Here is a 14,000-nt window from a genome sequence, read left to right as displayed (position 1 = left end):
TGCCCTGGATCCACAGACCCTGGAAGCTCTGGGGTCCCCAACGCAGGGAAGCCTGCATAGACGGGCTGCCCTGGTGCAGTGGACCATGAAAGCCTATGCCCCGCCAGCAGCCTGCAGGGCAAGATGGCAGGTTGTATCCGAGCTTTGCCTGGTGTCTGAAGGAATGTTGTCAGAACTGAACCATCTCTGTAAAATGTTTCTATTTTGATTCATTAGCAAATTCCAAGAAAAAAAATGTTTCTCTGGAATGTTTCCCGCTAGCTGTACTCCAAATATTTATCCAGTACACAGAAGGGGAGAGAGGGTTGTAACTGGCACCTTGAGATCTTCTGGTGGTCACAAGACTTCGTTATTACTGGGAGGTTTCACCTAGCACTCAAGGCATGGACTAAACCATATTTGGAAGGGGAGGTGAATGTTATGACAACACAGTACTTACCCATTTTACGTATAGATTAAACTCAGGCATGTATAAATTAAGGGTACGTCTACACTGCATCATTAGCCTGGGTGATCGAAATCTGCAGCTGAGCACTCAGGTTAACTTAGGTGTGAGCATCCCCACAGATAAGCATAGCCCCACAACTGTATCCTCTGTACTCACCCTCGGTGCTTTATGCTGAAACACTCTAGGATTATTTCCCAGGCAATTCTGTCAATTACAGGAGAACGTATCTGTTCCCTCAGGGGGAATTGTGGGAAGGCAGTGGGGGACAATCAGCACTCGGGTGATCTTGCCTATGTCGTCACTGCAAAGTGGGATGGTTCCAGCCCAAGCTAAAGCACAGCTCAGGCTTTAACCCTACCTTCAGCCGTGTAGTTGAGCATGGGTTCAAAGCACAAACTAGCATGTGCTTGAAGGCTGTGTGTGGATGGTAGGAGGGTTGGGTAAAAACATGTGCAGACACATAGTCTAAGACGATCGTGCATTGGATGCACTTCCTGCGATGTAAGCCCAGGATTTGAACTCAGCCTCAAGCCTAACCCCCATTCTATCTACACATAAATCGTGCTCACCTGGGGCCTGAGCCTGAGGCAAGCTGGGACCCAGGGTTCCAGCCCTATTGCCTTGCAGTGTAGACACAGCCCCACTGGACTTGTGCTCTGGGAGTCCACCAGAAGAATCCCACGGGCCGACTTTCATTGTCCTCTGGACAGTCAAGTTTGGTGGGCAGTCAAGAAGCTTTCCTACACTGCATCACGAACAAAGGGCTAAAGTGGCCACATTTTGGGAGGGCGCGAGGAAGTCTGCTATATGGATGGTTGGAGTTGGGCCCACATAATGCAGTGTACATGCTGGAGACCCCAGTTGGGAGCCAGGGTTCAGCAATTCCTAAGCCGGGGTTACAAATGAGTGTAGATGCTCAAGCCCTAGGTTATCAAACCTGGGTCTGCTAACTCAAGCTCTGCTAACCCTGGCCTTACATCTCAGTGTAGACCCCTCCTAGAGACTTGTCCTCAGTCAGTCTGTGGCAAAGCTGGCTCCCGTAAATCTTGACTCCAGTCCCTGTTCTAAGCCTGCACCCACATGACCCATTCTCACAGCCCAACCAGTCAAAGCGATGCTTCAAACTCAGTCTGAGAGCTGGCCAGAGTTGGGTTCTGCCCTCTAAGATATGTGCAACTTGCCTCTGCCCTTGTCCCAAGCCCTGGTGAGGCAAGTCAACTAGGAAGACCTCCATTATGGTTAATATTGTTCTTTGACACTTCGGCTCAAATCAGATGGGAAGGGCGACACACAGGGAAGCTACAGAGCTCTCCCATAATTCAGTGGGCTGATAAGAGCCAGCCTGTACTCCTCCCTATCACACATTCAGTGTCTCTCCTTCGCCTTACCAAGGGCAACCAGACTTTCTTGCGAGACCTCCACATCCTCGGCTGTGCCATCTGAGCCCTTGCCTCCAGCCACACCTCCATGCTCAGAGAAAGGAGACAGGGGAGGGGGGAAGTAGCAGCTCCCTCAGGGATTGTCTTAAAAGTACAAAGCCTGGAGGGGGCCACATAAATGTAAAACTGTGCCGCACCAATAAATACAAATTAAACTCATAACAAGAAGTGAAATATTAGGGCCAAGGTGACATTCGGACTGGAGGTTCAGTCAAGCTTTGCTTTAAATATTTTATGGCTGCAGATAAAGAAAGAGCTTATCCAACGTTTTTTTTGTATTTTTTTTCATCAACCAGAGGGGAAAGGGAGAGAAAAAAAGCCTACCAGCTCTGGCTGCACTTGAACTAGACTTCAAAGTTTCACAAAAACAAACACTTTTAGGAGAGCATGCAGGAGGTTTGTGCAGAAAGAAAAGGCACTGGGAAGAGGACTCAGTGGCTTACACAGAGATTGGCTGCTTCCTCTCCTAAAGCTGTTGGCCAGCCTTGCTATGCCCTTTGAAACAGCTGCCGTATTCAGCCTCAGAGGTGGCTGCATTTCTGCAGCAGGTTAAGCAAAATTTTGTAAAGGGCGCTGGGAGGCTTCAGAGATCAAATGAGTTTTTGTTTCTCTCTGCTCCCCATCTGTCTGTCCATGTCCATCAGTTGTCTCTTGTTCTGTGCTAAGATTTTAAGCTTGTTGGGGCAGGGACTGTCTTTTTGTGCTGTGTTTGTACAGCGCCTGGCACAGTGAGGTCCTGAGGTGCTACAGTAATACGAATAAATAGTAGTAATAATAAGTTGGATAAATGGTATAGTTAGAGAAGGGCACAAACTCCAAAGTTGGGTCTAGATCTAAATTTTTCCCCGAAGTTTGGGATAGGCTCAGGGCTATCTCTAGTGCTCATTATTATAAGGAAAATAATGACTTCTCTGTGAAATCCAGGCTCTTCCTTTCATTTCACACCTTCCATCTCCCACGTACAGCTCCTCACCCTGACACACGCATTGTATGTAAGAAAAAGTAGAGACTCATCACGTCGTTGGTTCTTGCCTCAGTGCATGACACTCCCAGGCGTCTGTCTTGTGACCCTTATGGCTGAGTAACATTAAAGCTAGAGGACACACATTAAGGAGAGTCCTGGTTCTGAAAGGATTCTCTTCCTTTCTTTGCTTTTTCTTTTATTATTGTACATCTCTCCACTTCCGGGAGAGGAATGAGAGGCGTTCCAGAGGGCAATGTAGAAAGGTTTGTCTCTTGAAGATCAGGGCACTGTTCGGAGTGGGGCTGAGTCCAAGAACAATTGATGCGTGCAGCATTGCTGCTAACTAGATCAATCGTGTATACCTGCGCATGCCTGGAGTCACGTTTTGCCAGGCAGCGCAAGGTAGAAGTCCCCCAATCCCACAAGATGGGTTCTCATGGTAAGAATGGGAAATGGCAGAGCTCTCCGGAGAAACATCTCGTATGAAAATTCCATCCCAATTTCAGGACCAAAAGCTATTCAGCTCTGTTTCATTTCCATCCCCCTCCCCTGCACAAGGACTGACAAAACCCTTCTTCTGTGATGGGTCGGTAAAACAAGCGTTGTGTAATTTGTTGTGTGGGATGCACATGCTGCACCTGTTCTGTGGGTTTCTCTCTCCAGGTTCATCTGTCCCGCCCCCGAAACACTTGAGCGGCGAGAAAGCCAGTGTGAACGTGATATTTTAATGCCTTTATTCCCTCTCTCTCTTCTGTCTCCACAGCACAGAGCCCCACTGCAGCAGACCCCTTGCAACAAGCCTACGCTGGAGTGCAGCAGTACGCAGGTCGTTAGTATTAACACTTTCTCCCAGTAAACCTTTCACGTCCCCAAAGCCTTTAACCACTGAACGTGCCTGAGGGAGTTGGGTGAAGGGAGCCATTCCCAGGGGCAGCACCAGGCCAGGGCAGAGAGGTCTGAGATTGCATTCCTCCCACAACAAAACATACGGGCCTAGCTTCACTTCTACGGCCCAATCCAGCTCCCCTCGAAAGGCCAGGAAAGACTTCTGTTGACGTCAGTGGGAGCCGGATCAGGCCCTTACATCAGTGTGGTGGAATCATTGCAGATTTCCACTGCAGTTAGCGAGAGGAAAACCAGGCCCATAACCCCCTCTCCTTCCCGCTTTCTGTGATCACTGTGCAAATGTCTCCCTTGTGTAACGGCCGGAGGGGGATGCCAATGGCAGAGCCCCACACAACCTCTCCCAGCCTTTCCCCTGCTAAGAAATTAGTTTACATTTCCCAGCAGCTTCCCAACAAGGCCAGCCTCTGCTCCCCGTCACACCGGTGTCAATGCAGAGTCACTCCTTTGAAACTGATGGACCGACACCAGCTGGGATGACTGGGCGCAGAGCGTGTTCAACATCCCCTCATGAGGTGACCCAAGCTGACACCGTGAGGAAGCCGCAACCCCAAAGTCATTATTTCCTGTGGTAACTAGGGCGGCCACGGGCTCCCGCTGAGGAATGGCTATTATCTCATGTCAGGGCTGTATCTGGGAACTTAATTTAATTCTTCATGTAAAGCTTCATTTGCTGGTGTTTTAGTTATTGTCATTTATTGCTCGTGAAGTTTGATGGATGAGCGGCAGCTCAACCCTTTGAGCTGTTAATTAACCCCTCTGCACGCATGTAGGCCCCTTTCCCCTCTCTCTGGGACTCAGGCAGCCCTTACGCTGTGTTTCTGAGAGCCAGGCATGTAATCTGCCGACTGTCGGACCAAATGGCTCCCCTTGCCCTGTCGGCGGGGAGGAGAGCTGAGCGTGGCAAAATTGTTCCTCAGCTAAGCACTGCTTCCACCCTGTGGAGCAGGAGGGAAGTAGGTGTGAGCTAGTCTTCTGCTGACATGTAAGAGGATCCGAGTGAGTGTGTGAGAGACCATCTGGGGAGGTGGGGGTGGGGGTGAGTGTGTAGCAGCATGAGAATCAGTGTGAATGTGTTTGTGTGGAAAAGCGGGGGGAGGGGGTGGGTGTGTGTGCGTGTGAGTCAATGTATGAGTCTCTCTTTGTAGAAAGGGTGTTTTAGTGGCCCCATCCTGCCACCTTTATGCCCTTAGAATGCAAGGGGAGTTTGGGGAATGCAGCGTCAGCCAGTCCATGAGGCTTAGCCAGATGGGGGGCCCATCACCATAATGTGATGCGTAATGTGCAAAAGGACAAAATGAGGCCCCAAAAGCCTGAGCGGTGGTTGTGCTGTGTGAGAAGGTCAGTGTGGGCTTCCAGCAGGAGGGACCTCTTTGTGTCCGAACCTTTCCCTGGCTGAGCTACTCTTGTTGGCTTAGGCGATAAACCCCATCCTGCCATCACCTTCCCTGTGTTAGGAAGCCCAAAGCCCCAGATACTTGCCCCAGACCCTCCCCACAAGTGCCTGAACCAACCCTTCCCTTTCGAAGTCTACTGAGCAGATGGCAGGAAGAGCTTGAAGTGATGAGATAATATGGCAGACAATATAGGGCACATTCTTCAAGTCCCATAGTGAATCTGCCTCCCCATTGCTAGGAATCCAGCAAATCCACGTGATAGCTTCAGGCTCCTTTTCCAAGCCACTCCTCGTAGGCCAGTCTAAAATAGCTTGTCCTTGACCCATCCATTCTCTCTCGTGTGCAAAGCATGTAATGGCAAAAGAACAGTAGAGAAGGGCGTGCCTGTTGTATGGGCAAACAGGATTTGCATCCCCCCATCCTGGACCAGAAATTCAAAGCAAAATGTGGGGAGAGCAAAGCAGAAGCTCGAGGGGGGAGATGTCAGCCACTGGAACCAGCTGTAGTGGGAGATGGGTCATATCAGGAGGGCAAGCCAGGGAGAGAGAAAGTGGGGCTGACTCCTGTTAAGAAGCCCGACCTGGATCCACCTCCTGTTGTCTAGAAGCTGTCCCTCCTCCCCAGCCTAGCATTCTCCAGCTGGCCCCCTGCCATCCAACCCTAGAAAATCCTCTGCTACATGGCACTATCTACCTGAAATTCACTTCCTGTCGGTTAAAACGGTGTTTTGGTTCATATCAATAACAACTGATTCCTTCAGGCCTTAACAATGAAATGGGATCCCTCCTTGATGCTTCTTAATATACATCCCCCTCTGCAGTGCCCCAATGTGGGGCAATTCCTTCCTTCATATATGCCCCACACACACACATACACGCGCACACAGCTCCCGCGGGAGTCAGCATGCTCAGTGTAGGTCAGAATTCAGAGGCATCTTCATGTGTATCTTGTCCCACTGTCCAGAGGTCTAGAGTGTCAAATGTGGGCTGTGATGCAAGACTGTCCCTCCCATGTGATCCCACAGGGGACACCTCAAGGTTAGCCTGCTTGTGCTTTAGTCTCTCCATCTGGAAAACGAGAGGACAGATAATACCTACCAGTGCTTGAGTCAGGATGAATTAGCTAATGTTTGTAATGTGCGTTAGGACCATCACATTAAAGGTGCTGCAGAAGTGCCTCGTTTTCCTGTGAGCTCTGCAGGGCAGGACATTTTGAGACTCACTGTTGTAAATCCAGATATTCATCAGTCCACTCCTGAATCAAACAAGGGGCCGGACCTTTAACTGGGGGAGCTTCATTGACCTTTACAGGGTTCCCCCTGTTTATACAAGCTGAAGATCTGGCCTGAAGTGTTGCAGTTGATTAAGTCCAAGTGACTGTCAGTGCCCAAAGCAAAGGACTCCTAGACCTGCCAAAGCCTGACATTTTAACCTGCACTGTGATATCCCTGCCTTTTGAGTACGTGCTTCTCCCCCATATGGCTATTGCAGCCAAAACAAATGGGCTGAACAAAAAACAGCTTGGTGTAGTTATTGGGATGAAAGGTCTTGACTCCCCATTGCTGAAATCTTTCGATCTTTCTTCTCTCCTCTTCTTTCTCCTATAGCTGCTTATCCTGCTGCTTATGGCCAGATTAGCCAAGCGTTTCCACAGCCGCCTCCCATGATCCCACAGCAACAGAGAGAAGGTAAGTAAACAGGCTCTTCTCTCTTCCATATCTAGCAAGTCATCCCTATTGCATTGTATTCCCCCAACCCTCAAGTTACATAGAGCCCTGAAAACGCCTCATCATGTTGGACCCTCTCCTCATCCACTCTCCATCTGTTGTGTAATATCATTGGGCATTACTGGTAACCTACGGAAACGGTCATGCTTGCGGGGTATGTGCTTAGGTCCTCCCCGGGCTGCAGCCACTAGAGGGCAGCAAAATTCAGAAGGTTTAATTATGTTGCGTACAGTAGAGGCCAGCTGTGGTGGGTCAAAAAAAGCGTTCCTGGAAAAGGCCCATTTCGTCCAGATCAAAACGTTTCAGGGGAATGTGTCTGTTCTGACCAAATTTGAAATGGTTCATTTCAATCGTGTCAAAACATTTGGTATCGGTGGTGTCGTTCTGCTCCATTCCGTGTCAACGTGCACGCTACAGTAAAATGTTGGTTTTAATCTTTCGTTGTATAGAGCACATTTAACATTGTCTATAGCATACACCGTTGAATATTTTAACACAATATGAAAGTCAAAACAAAACTCAGCGAAACGACAGTATCGAAATGAAACATTCTGGTGGTTCCAACTGTAAGTTCTTTGGGATTTTCATTTCATGAGAACATTTGAAAGGGTTGCATTTTGGTGGAGCATTTCAATCAGTCAGGCTGAAGTAGATGCAAATTTCCACTGCTGCATACCCTACAAGTGGAATTTATATGAGAAGAGGAGGTTTCCATACTGAAGAAAAGATTGGCATATAATATGGAATCCATTCATCTCCCACCTATGTCCTATTGCTTTCCCTTTTGCCTGGATCATGGATATTTCTGCTTAAAGTGCACTGATGGTCATAATAGTGATTGTGTATAAAAGTCAGCCTCTCTGCTCCCTGAGGGGCTGATTTGCCTCTCACTTACGCGGAGGTCAATTAAGAATAAGTTCTTTGAAGTCTGTGGAGTTACACCAGTGTGAGATCAGAATCACACCCTCTGTGTCTTTGAGTCACATTGGCTCATTTCGGTGTTAGCACAGCAGAGCGGGGCAGCTATGGGAGAGTGAACTTGATTCTGTCCTGCTTTGTAAAATATCATTCGCACTGCCAGGAAAGAGGTAGTAATTGAACTGACTTGCAACCTCACTGAATTCAATGGGAAAGACTGGGGTGTGTGGTCTCAGATCATAGAAATAAAGGGCTGGAAGGGACTTCAAGAGGTCATCTGGTTCAGCCCCCTATGCTGAGACCATCCCTGACAGGTGGGTTGTCTAACTTGTTCTTGAAAACCTCCAATGACAGGAAATCCACAGCCTCCCTTGGAAGCCTGTTCCAGAGCTTAACTGCGCTTACCGTTAGAAAGTTTTCTTAATGTTTAACCTAAATCTCGCTTGCTGCAGATTAAGCCCATTACTTCTTGTTCTACCTTCAGTGGACATGGAGAACAATTAATCACTGTCCTCTTTATAACAGCCCTTAACAGATTTGAAGACTGTTATCAGATTGCCCCCTCCGTCTGCTTTTCTCAAGACTAAACATACCCAGATTTTTTAACTTTTCCTCATAGATCAGGTTTTCTAAACCTTTTATTATTTTTGTTGCCCTCTTCTGGACTCTCTCCAATTTATCCACATCTTTCCTAAGGTGTGGTGCCCAGAGCTAGACACAGCACTCCAGCTGAGACTTCACCAGTGCTGAGTGGAGCCGGACAATTACCTCCCATGACTTACGTACAACACTCCTGTTAATACACCCAGAATGAGATTTGTCTTTTTTGCAACAGCATCCCGTTGTTGGCTCCTTTGCAATTTGTAATCTACTGTCTCCCCCAAGCCCTTTTCAGCAGTGCTACTGCCTATCCAGTTGTTCCCCATTTTGCATCTGTGCACTTGCTTTTTCCTTCCTAAGTATAATACTTTGCACTTATGTTTACTGAATTTCATCTTGTTGATTTCAGACTAATCATCCAATTTGTCAAGGTAATTTTGAATTCTAATCCTGTCCTCCAAAGTAATTGCAACCCATCCCATCTTGGTGTCGTCTGCAAATGTTACAAGCATACTCTTCAAGCCATTATCCAAGTCATTAATGAAAATATTGGCTAGTACAGGACCCAGGAGGGACCCCTGCAGGATTCCACCAGTATGACAGTGAGCCATTGACAGCTACTCTGTGGCCCTAAACTCTCAGTGCAACTACACAGGTGTCCAGGTACACATCAACCCAGTGCTCTTCTCTCCGCACTGGCTCCCCACTGAATACAAAGTCCAACTCAAGCTCTTCGTCCTGATATTCAAAGCCCTCCATGAGAGTGACCCTAACTAATGGAGAGATGTCCTCTCTCTCTCTCTCTGGCCCTGATTTCCCATGACAGCTACTTTCCATAGAAACCATGAAACTCTTGACTAGTAAGAAGGAAACTCATGATTATGGGAGACAGACCTTCCCTAGCTGCTGGGCCTAGACTATGGAACTCATTGCCACAAGAAGTGAGAAAGACCATGGGCTTAACAGCATTCAGAAATAAACACATAACTCGTTTCTTTCTCTCAGTACGTTCCTCTCTCTCTCTCTCTCTCACACACACACACGCACACGCACACACGCACAAACTATTCGGTTTTACTCCTGCAGATAAGGCAAAGGAGAGAGAGGTTGTTTTGTTAGCTCTTCAACAGCAACGGGGTGGTTAACTACTACTTGTGATAGAAGACACATAGATGAATGGGTGGATAGACAGGCAGGCAGATAAAAAATGGCTTGTCACCTGAATTCTGATTACCACATCGTTATTGCTGGTGATGGTATAGTATAACAAGCCAAACAATCCCAGCTGAGTTTTTTTCAGTTTGCAGGGCTGGCAATTAGAAAAGACTCTTTTGACTTGAGAACTGAACAAATTGGATCTGATTCACTGAGATAGAATCAGTGAGTGCAGGGGACTGGACTAGAAGACCTCTCGAGGTCCCTTCCAGTCCTGTGATTCTCTGTGGGACTCCATGGTGTCACAGTCACAGTCACGGTTCAGAACATGGCTGCATTTTAGGCAGGGGCTTTGCTTCCTTCCATCTTCCTCTTTTGTGCTTGATCCCACAGTGGAATCAGACAATGCTGATTTCAGGCCTAACGTATAAAGGTTTCCTCACCGTGGGTCCAACTTGCAAACCTGGAGAAGGCTAAAGTTCAGGACCTCATTCCCTGTTTCAACTAACTATTTCTAAGCCTTCATAGGTTTTGCTAGGTACATCCCAGGTCAGATTACAACCGGGTAGGATTCCCACTAATGTACAATATATCCAAGACTTCAGGAAATGCATCTGTCCATCTCTCTCTCCTGGGAGATCTCACCCACCTCTATCAGGTACCTGAGAGGTCTGTCTTCATCTCATGCTTTGGCAACATTTGTCTATTCCTGATCAAATAGAGTTAAAAAAAAATCCAGTTCCATTTAAACCAAAATAATTTTTTTCATCAAATAAAAAAAAAACAAAAAAATGATTTCCAGTGGGCTGAAACATTTCACGTTGAATTGAAATGAGTTTTTGTTTTTGTTTTTTTAGGTTTTTCAATTGATTTCAAGTTGACATTTTTAGTTGACTCCAAATGATTTTTTTTTTTTGTTCTTCATTTTGATTCCGCCATTTTGGGTGTTTTTCACCCTCTTTTGGGGGCGTGCATGGGCTTTTTTAAATTGGCCGCATTTGAAACCAACATGATGTTTTGAATCAAGAAGTTAAAACGAAATGTTTCAAAACAAAGAAGTGAAAACATGCGGTTTCGACTCTTTCAAAAAACAAATTTCAATCAGATCTATTTGTCAAATTTGACCCAGTTTCAAGCCTTGAAAAATACATTTTTCAACAAAAACTTAATTGAATTTTTTTCCCGTCTCTCCAATAAAGTCTCATTGAACTGAACTGAATTGCATCTCTCTTTCCTGGAGATAGAACAGCAGTCACTAGAGAAGGGAGGGGATAACCCTGAAAAAGGTACAGATGTAGGGTAAATCTTTGTATGAATTAGAGTGGCCACTCAGGTTCAAAAGTAATTTAGCTAAACAGACAACCGGGTGCCTAATTAGTTAATTACCCTGGTTCACTGGCATCCCCCCATATGGAATAAACTCTTCAGCAACCTCTAGGAAATGCACGAAATGCAAAGGATCGGCTGTTCCTTCCTGACAGTCCTTTTAGCAAATTAGTGGGGAAAATTGTGCTTAGCAAATATTCATTAAGGCTTCATTTTCCATTAATCCAAAAGGAAATGTGGAGAGCCTGTGACTTCAATCATGCTGAGGCCCAGGAATTTTAATGAGCTTTAAATGGGCATCTGTCAGAATCCTGACTTCACCGTACTTATCCTGCCAGCCAGGGGAATGAGTAATGGCCAATAAAAGGTGGGAGTGCCTAGGCGAACTCCCCTCCCCAATAGGAAAGGCAAAGTTGTAATTTGCTGTGTTACGACACTATAATTATGCCCTGATGAAGAAAGTGAGAGCATTAAAATCCTTTTGTTTCCCTACTTCGTACTGTGCTCCAGCAATAAATGATAGAAGCCCTGCTTTGCTGGGTCAGAGAGGTGCATACTGGTGGTCAAGGGAGACACAAGGATCTTCCCCCTCACCCTTTGTGTCTTTCTCACAATCAGGACTGGGAGCACAGCTGTGTGCTTGGAGAGCATCCCCAAAAGCATGCACAGGAATTGGCCCTCCCATACACTGGCTAGCAAAAGTGAGCTACCATTGGAGTTAAGGTCAAAAGTATAACTGGGTTCAAATAAGAACTAGATATGTTCATGGAGGATAGGTCCATAAATGGCTTTAGCCAAGATGGTCAGGGATGCAACCCGATGCTCTTGCTGTTCTTAAACCTCTGATTTCCAGAAGCTGGATCACTCAGTTATTGCCCTGTTATGGTCATTCCCTCTGACGCACCTGGCATTTGCCACTGTTGGAAGACAGAATACAGGGCTAGATGGACAATTGGTCTGACCCACTATGGCCGTTCTTATGTTCTTAAGAATAGAACAGGGCAGAAACCGGAAACTTCATTTCATGGAGGAGTTCGGGATTGCGACATTTGTTTTAGTTCCAGATCAGGACGAAACCTGAAGATTTCAAAATGATCCACGAAAGAAAATACCAAAAACAATACATTTAAGATTGACCGAAACTTTCCATTTTGACAAAACTGAAATGTCTTGATCTATCCAAAATGAAATTTTCTGTTTTGTTTCCATTTTGATTTTTTTAATTCTATCGTATAAATTACAATACATTACATAACTTGAAATGAAAAGTCATTTTGAAAGGAAAAATCAAAATGTTTCATTCCAAAAATGTCAAAAACAGGACATTTCAACACTGTTGGAGCTTTTCCACACACACACACACACACACACACACAGACACACACACACACACACATTTTTGTTCTGAAACAAAATTTCAGCCAAATCTATGTGATTTTGCAAAGCATTTTCATTTTGACAGAACTGCATTTTCCAATGGAAAACTGCTCCATCACAATTTTCCCAACCAGCTCCAGGTTAGAGTCTACTGCATGCTGCAAAAAGCTGCCAGAATTCTTGCTCTGGCATCTATTGCAGCACGAGGAAGAGAATGGCTGGAACCAACGTGTAGAATATGAATTTCTGCGGGGGGGGGGGGGGGTTGAAGGTAGTCATTCTTCAGGGTGGGCTTCAGGGTTTCAACCCCGGCCAGGTTCTGTCTGAGTTTGGGCAAAGAGGCAGGTGGCTGAATATAGAATGCCATGTGTTTGTGTGTCTGTTCCCACTCATCATCACCAATTGCCTCAACAGGTGTTTGAGAAAGATGACTGATGTTCCGCCTATAAACACCAGGGAGGGAGGGGAACCATTCAGAGTGGTCCAAAAAGATGGGTGTGGGGGGAGGTAGAACTAAGGTTAATGAGAGTGAACGAAGCAAAGAAAAATTCTGAACGGAATACCAAGAAATGCTTCTTTCTTTCCATCTCCATACATACCACTCTATCTAGCTGCCTCGCTATCAGTTCTATGCTAATGCCATCCCTGTAGTATTTGATCACCTGGCATGTTGCTTAGATTGGCATAGCAAGGTCCCCATGGGGTCTCCTGGTCTCCTCCCTTCTCTGGTCATAAGAAACTTGGCTTGGGTTGAGGGTTTTTTTGGAGGGAGGGTAGGCAGCTGTTGTAAATGTCACTTTGGTTATTTGGTGGGTCAGAGCCTGGATTGGCCAAAATACCTGTGGAAGTTGATCCCCACAGCCAGATCCCCTCCGCTGAGGAAGTCTAGTGGCAAGATCTTAGCAGTCTGCCAAAGGAAGTGGTGGAAGGCCCCCCTCTTACCCCCACCCCTGTTGCTGGATGCATTTAAAACATAGACCGTACAGAAGTACTAGAGAATATTGCTAGAGAATATTCTACCGTGGAGCATTCCACCCCAGCAGAAGGTAGCTGAGAAGAGAAACAGGCGTGTCCAATCCAGGTACTCTTTATTCAAACCTCCTCCCTTCTTCTCTTTCCCATCTCATCTGCAGGACCAGAGGGCTGTAACCTGTTTATCTACCATCTGCCCCAGGAGTTTGGGGATGCTGAGCTGATGCAGATGTTCCTGCCTTTCGGTAATGTCATCTCCTCGAAAGTGTTTGTGGATCGGGCGACAAACCAAAGTAAATGCTTTGGTGGGTAAAGATAACAAAACAATTAGATTCATCCAGGAAAGGGCTTTCTCTGAACACTTTGCCTTTCGAACTGCTTTCTCTTTGCTTACGTTTTTTGATTTCTCGATTTACTTCTGTCGATACTTTTTTCTCCCTTCCCCCTCCCCTTAATCGTCTCATGCTCAGAACTGTGTGCACTGCTCAGAGACAAAGGTTTGGAAGGTTGCTAGCAGACGGACGTTCCGGCTGCTGGCTACAGGGGAGAAAAATCCCCAAAACAAGCGTTTGGAGAGAGCCGGTGGGGTCGGGGGATGGGTTTGTGGCAGTGTGGTTGGTCGGGGGAGAAAGTATAAGGCCCAGGGGGAGGAAAATCAGGCAGTGGGGGAAAGAAAGGCTCTTTGGGCCAGATCACCAGCTGATGTAATGCATTAGACTGCAGGGGAGCCATGCTGATTTCTCTCCGCTAAAGATCTGACCTTCTGAGTGTAAGC

General features: G+C 46.5%; 1 protein-coding gene across 16 annotated transcripts in view; it reads left to right on the top strand.

The window, feature by feature from the left end:
* Positions 1-14,000, top strand: part of CELF4 (CUGBP Elav-like family member 4) — an 870,133-nt gene that overhangs the window by 780,172 nt on the left and 75,961 nt on the right. For 7 of the 16 annotated variants that reach the window (XR_006291039.1, XR_006291038.1, XM_043547126.1 and 4 more), the window contains exons 9-11: positions 3,615-3,680; positions 6,758-6,838; positions 13,387-13,530. Coding sequence is in view for 13 of the 16 variants with exons in the window: in XM_043547126.1 (XP_043403061.1) it covers positions 3,615-3,680; positions 6,758-6,838; positions 13,387-13,530 (291 nt within the window). In the remaining 3 variants the exon portion in view is untranslated. The remainder of the gene's footprint in view (positions 1-3,614; positions 3,681-6,757; positions 6,839-13,386; positions 13,531-14,000) is intronic. The other 9 variants (XR_006291040.1, XM_043547128.1, XM_007063304.3 and 6 more) reach the window with 3 other exon arrangements.

Source organism: Chelonia mydas, chromosome 5 (assembly GCF_015237465.2).
Source record: "Chelonia mydas isolate rCheMyd1 chromosome 5, rCheMyd1.pri.v2, whole genome shotgun sequence".
Lineage (NCBI taxonomy): Eukaryota > Metazoa > Chordata > Testudines > Cheloniidae > Chelonia > Chelonia mydas.
Note: the sequence above shows the minus strand (reverse complement) of the source record. Positions and strands in the feature narration are given on the sequence as shown.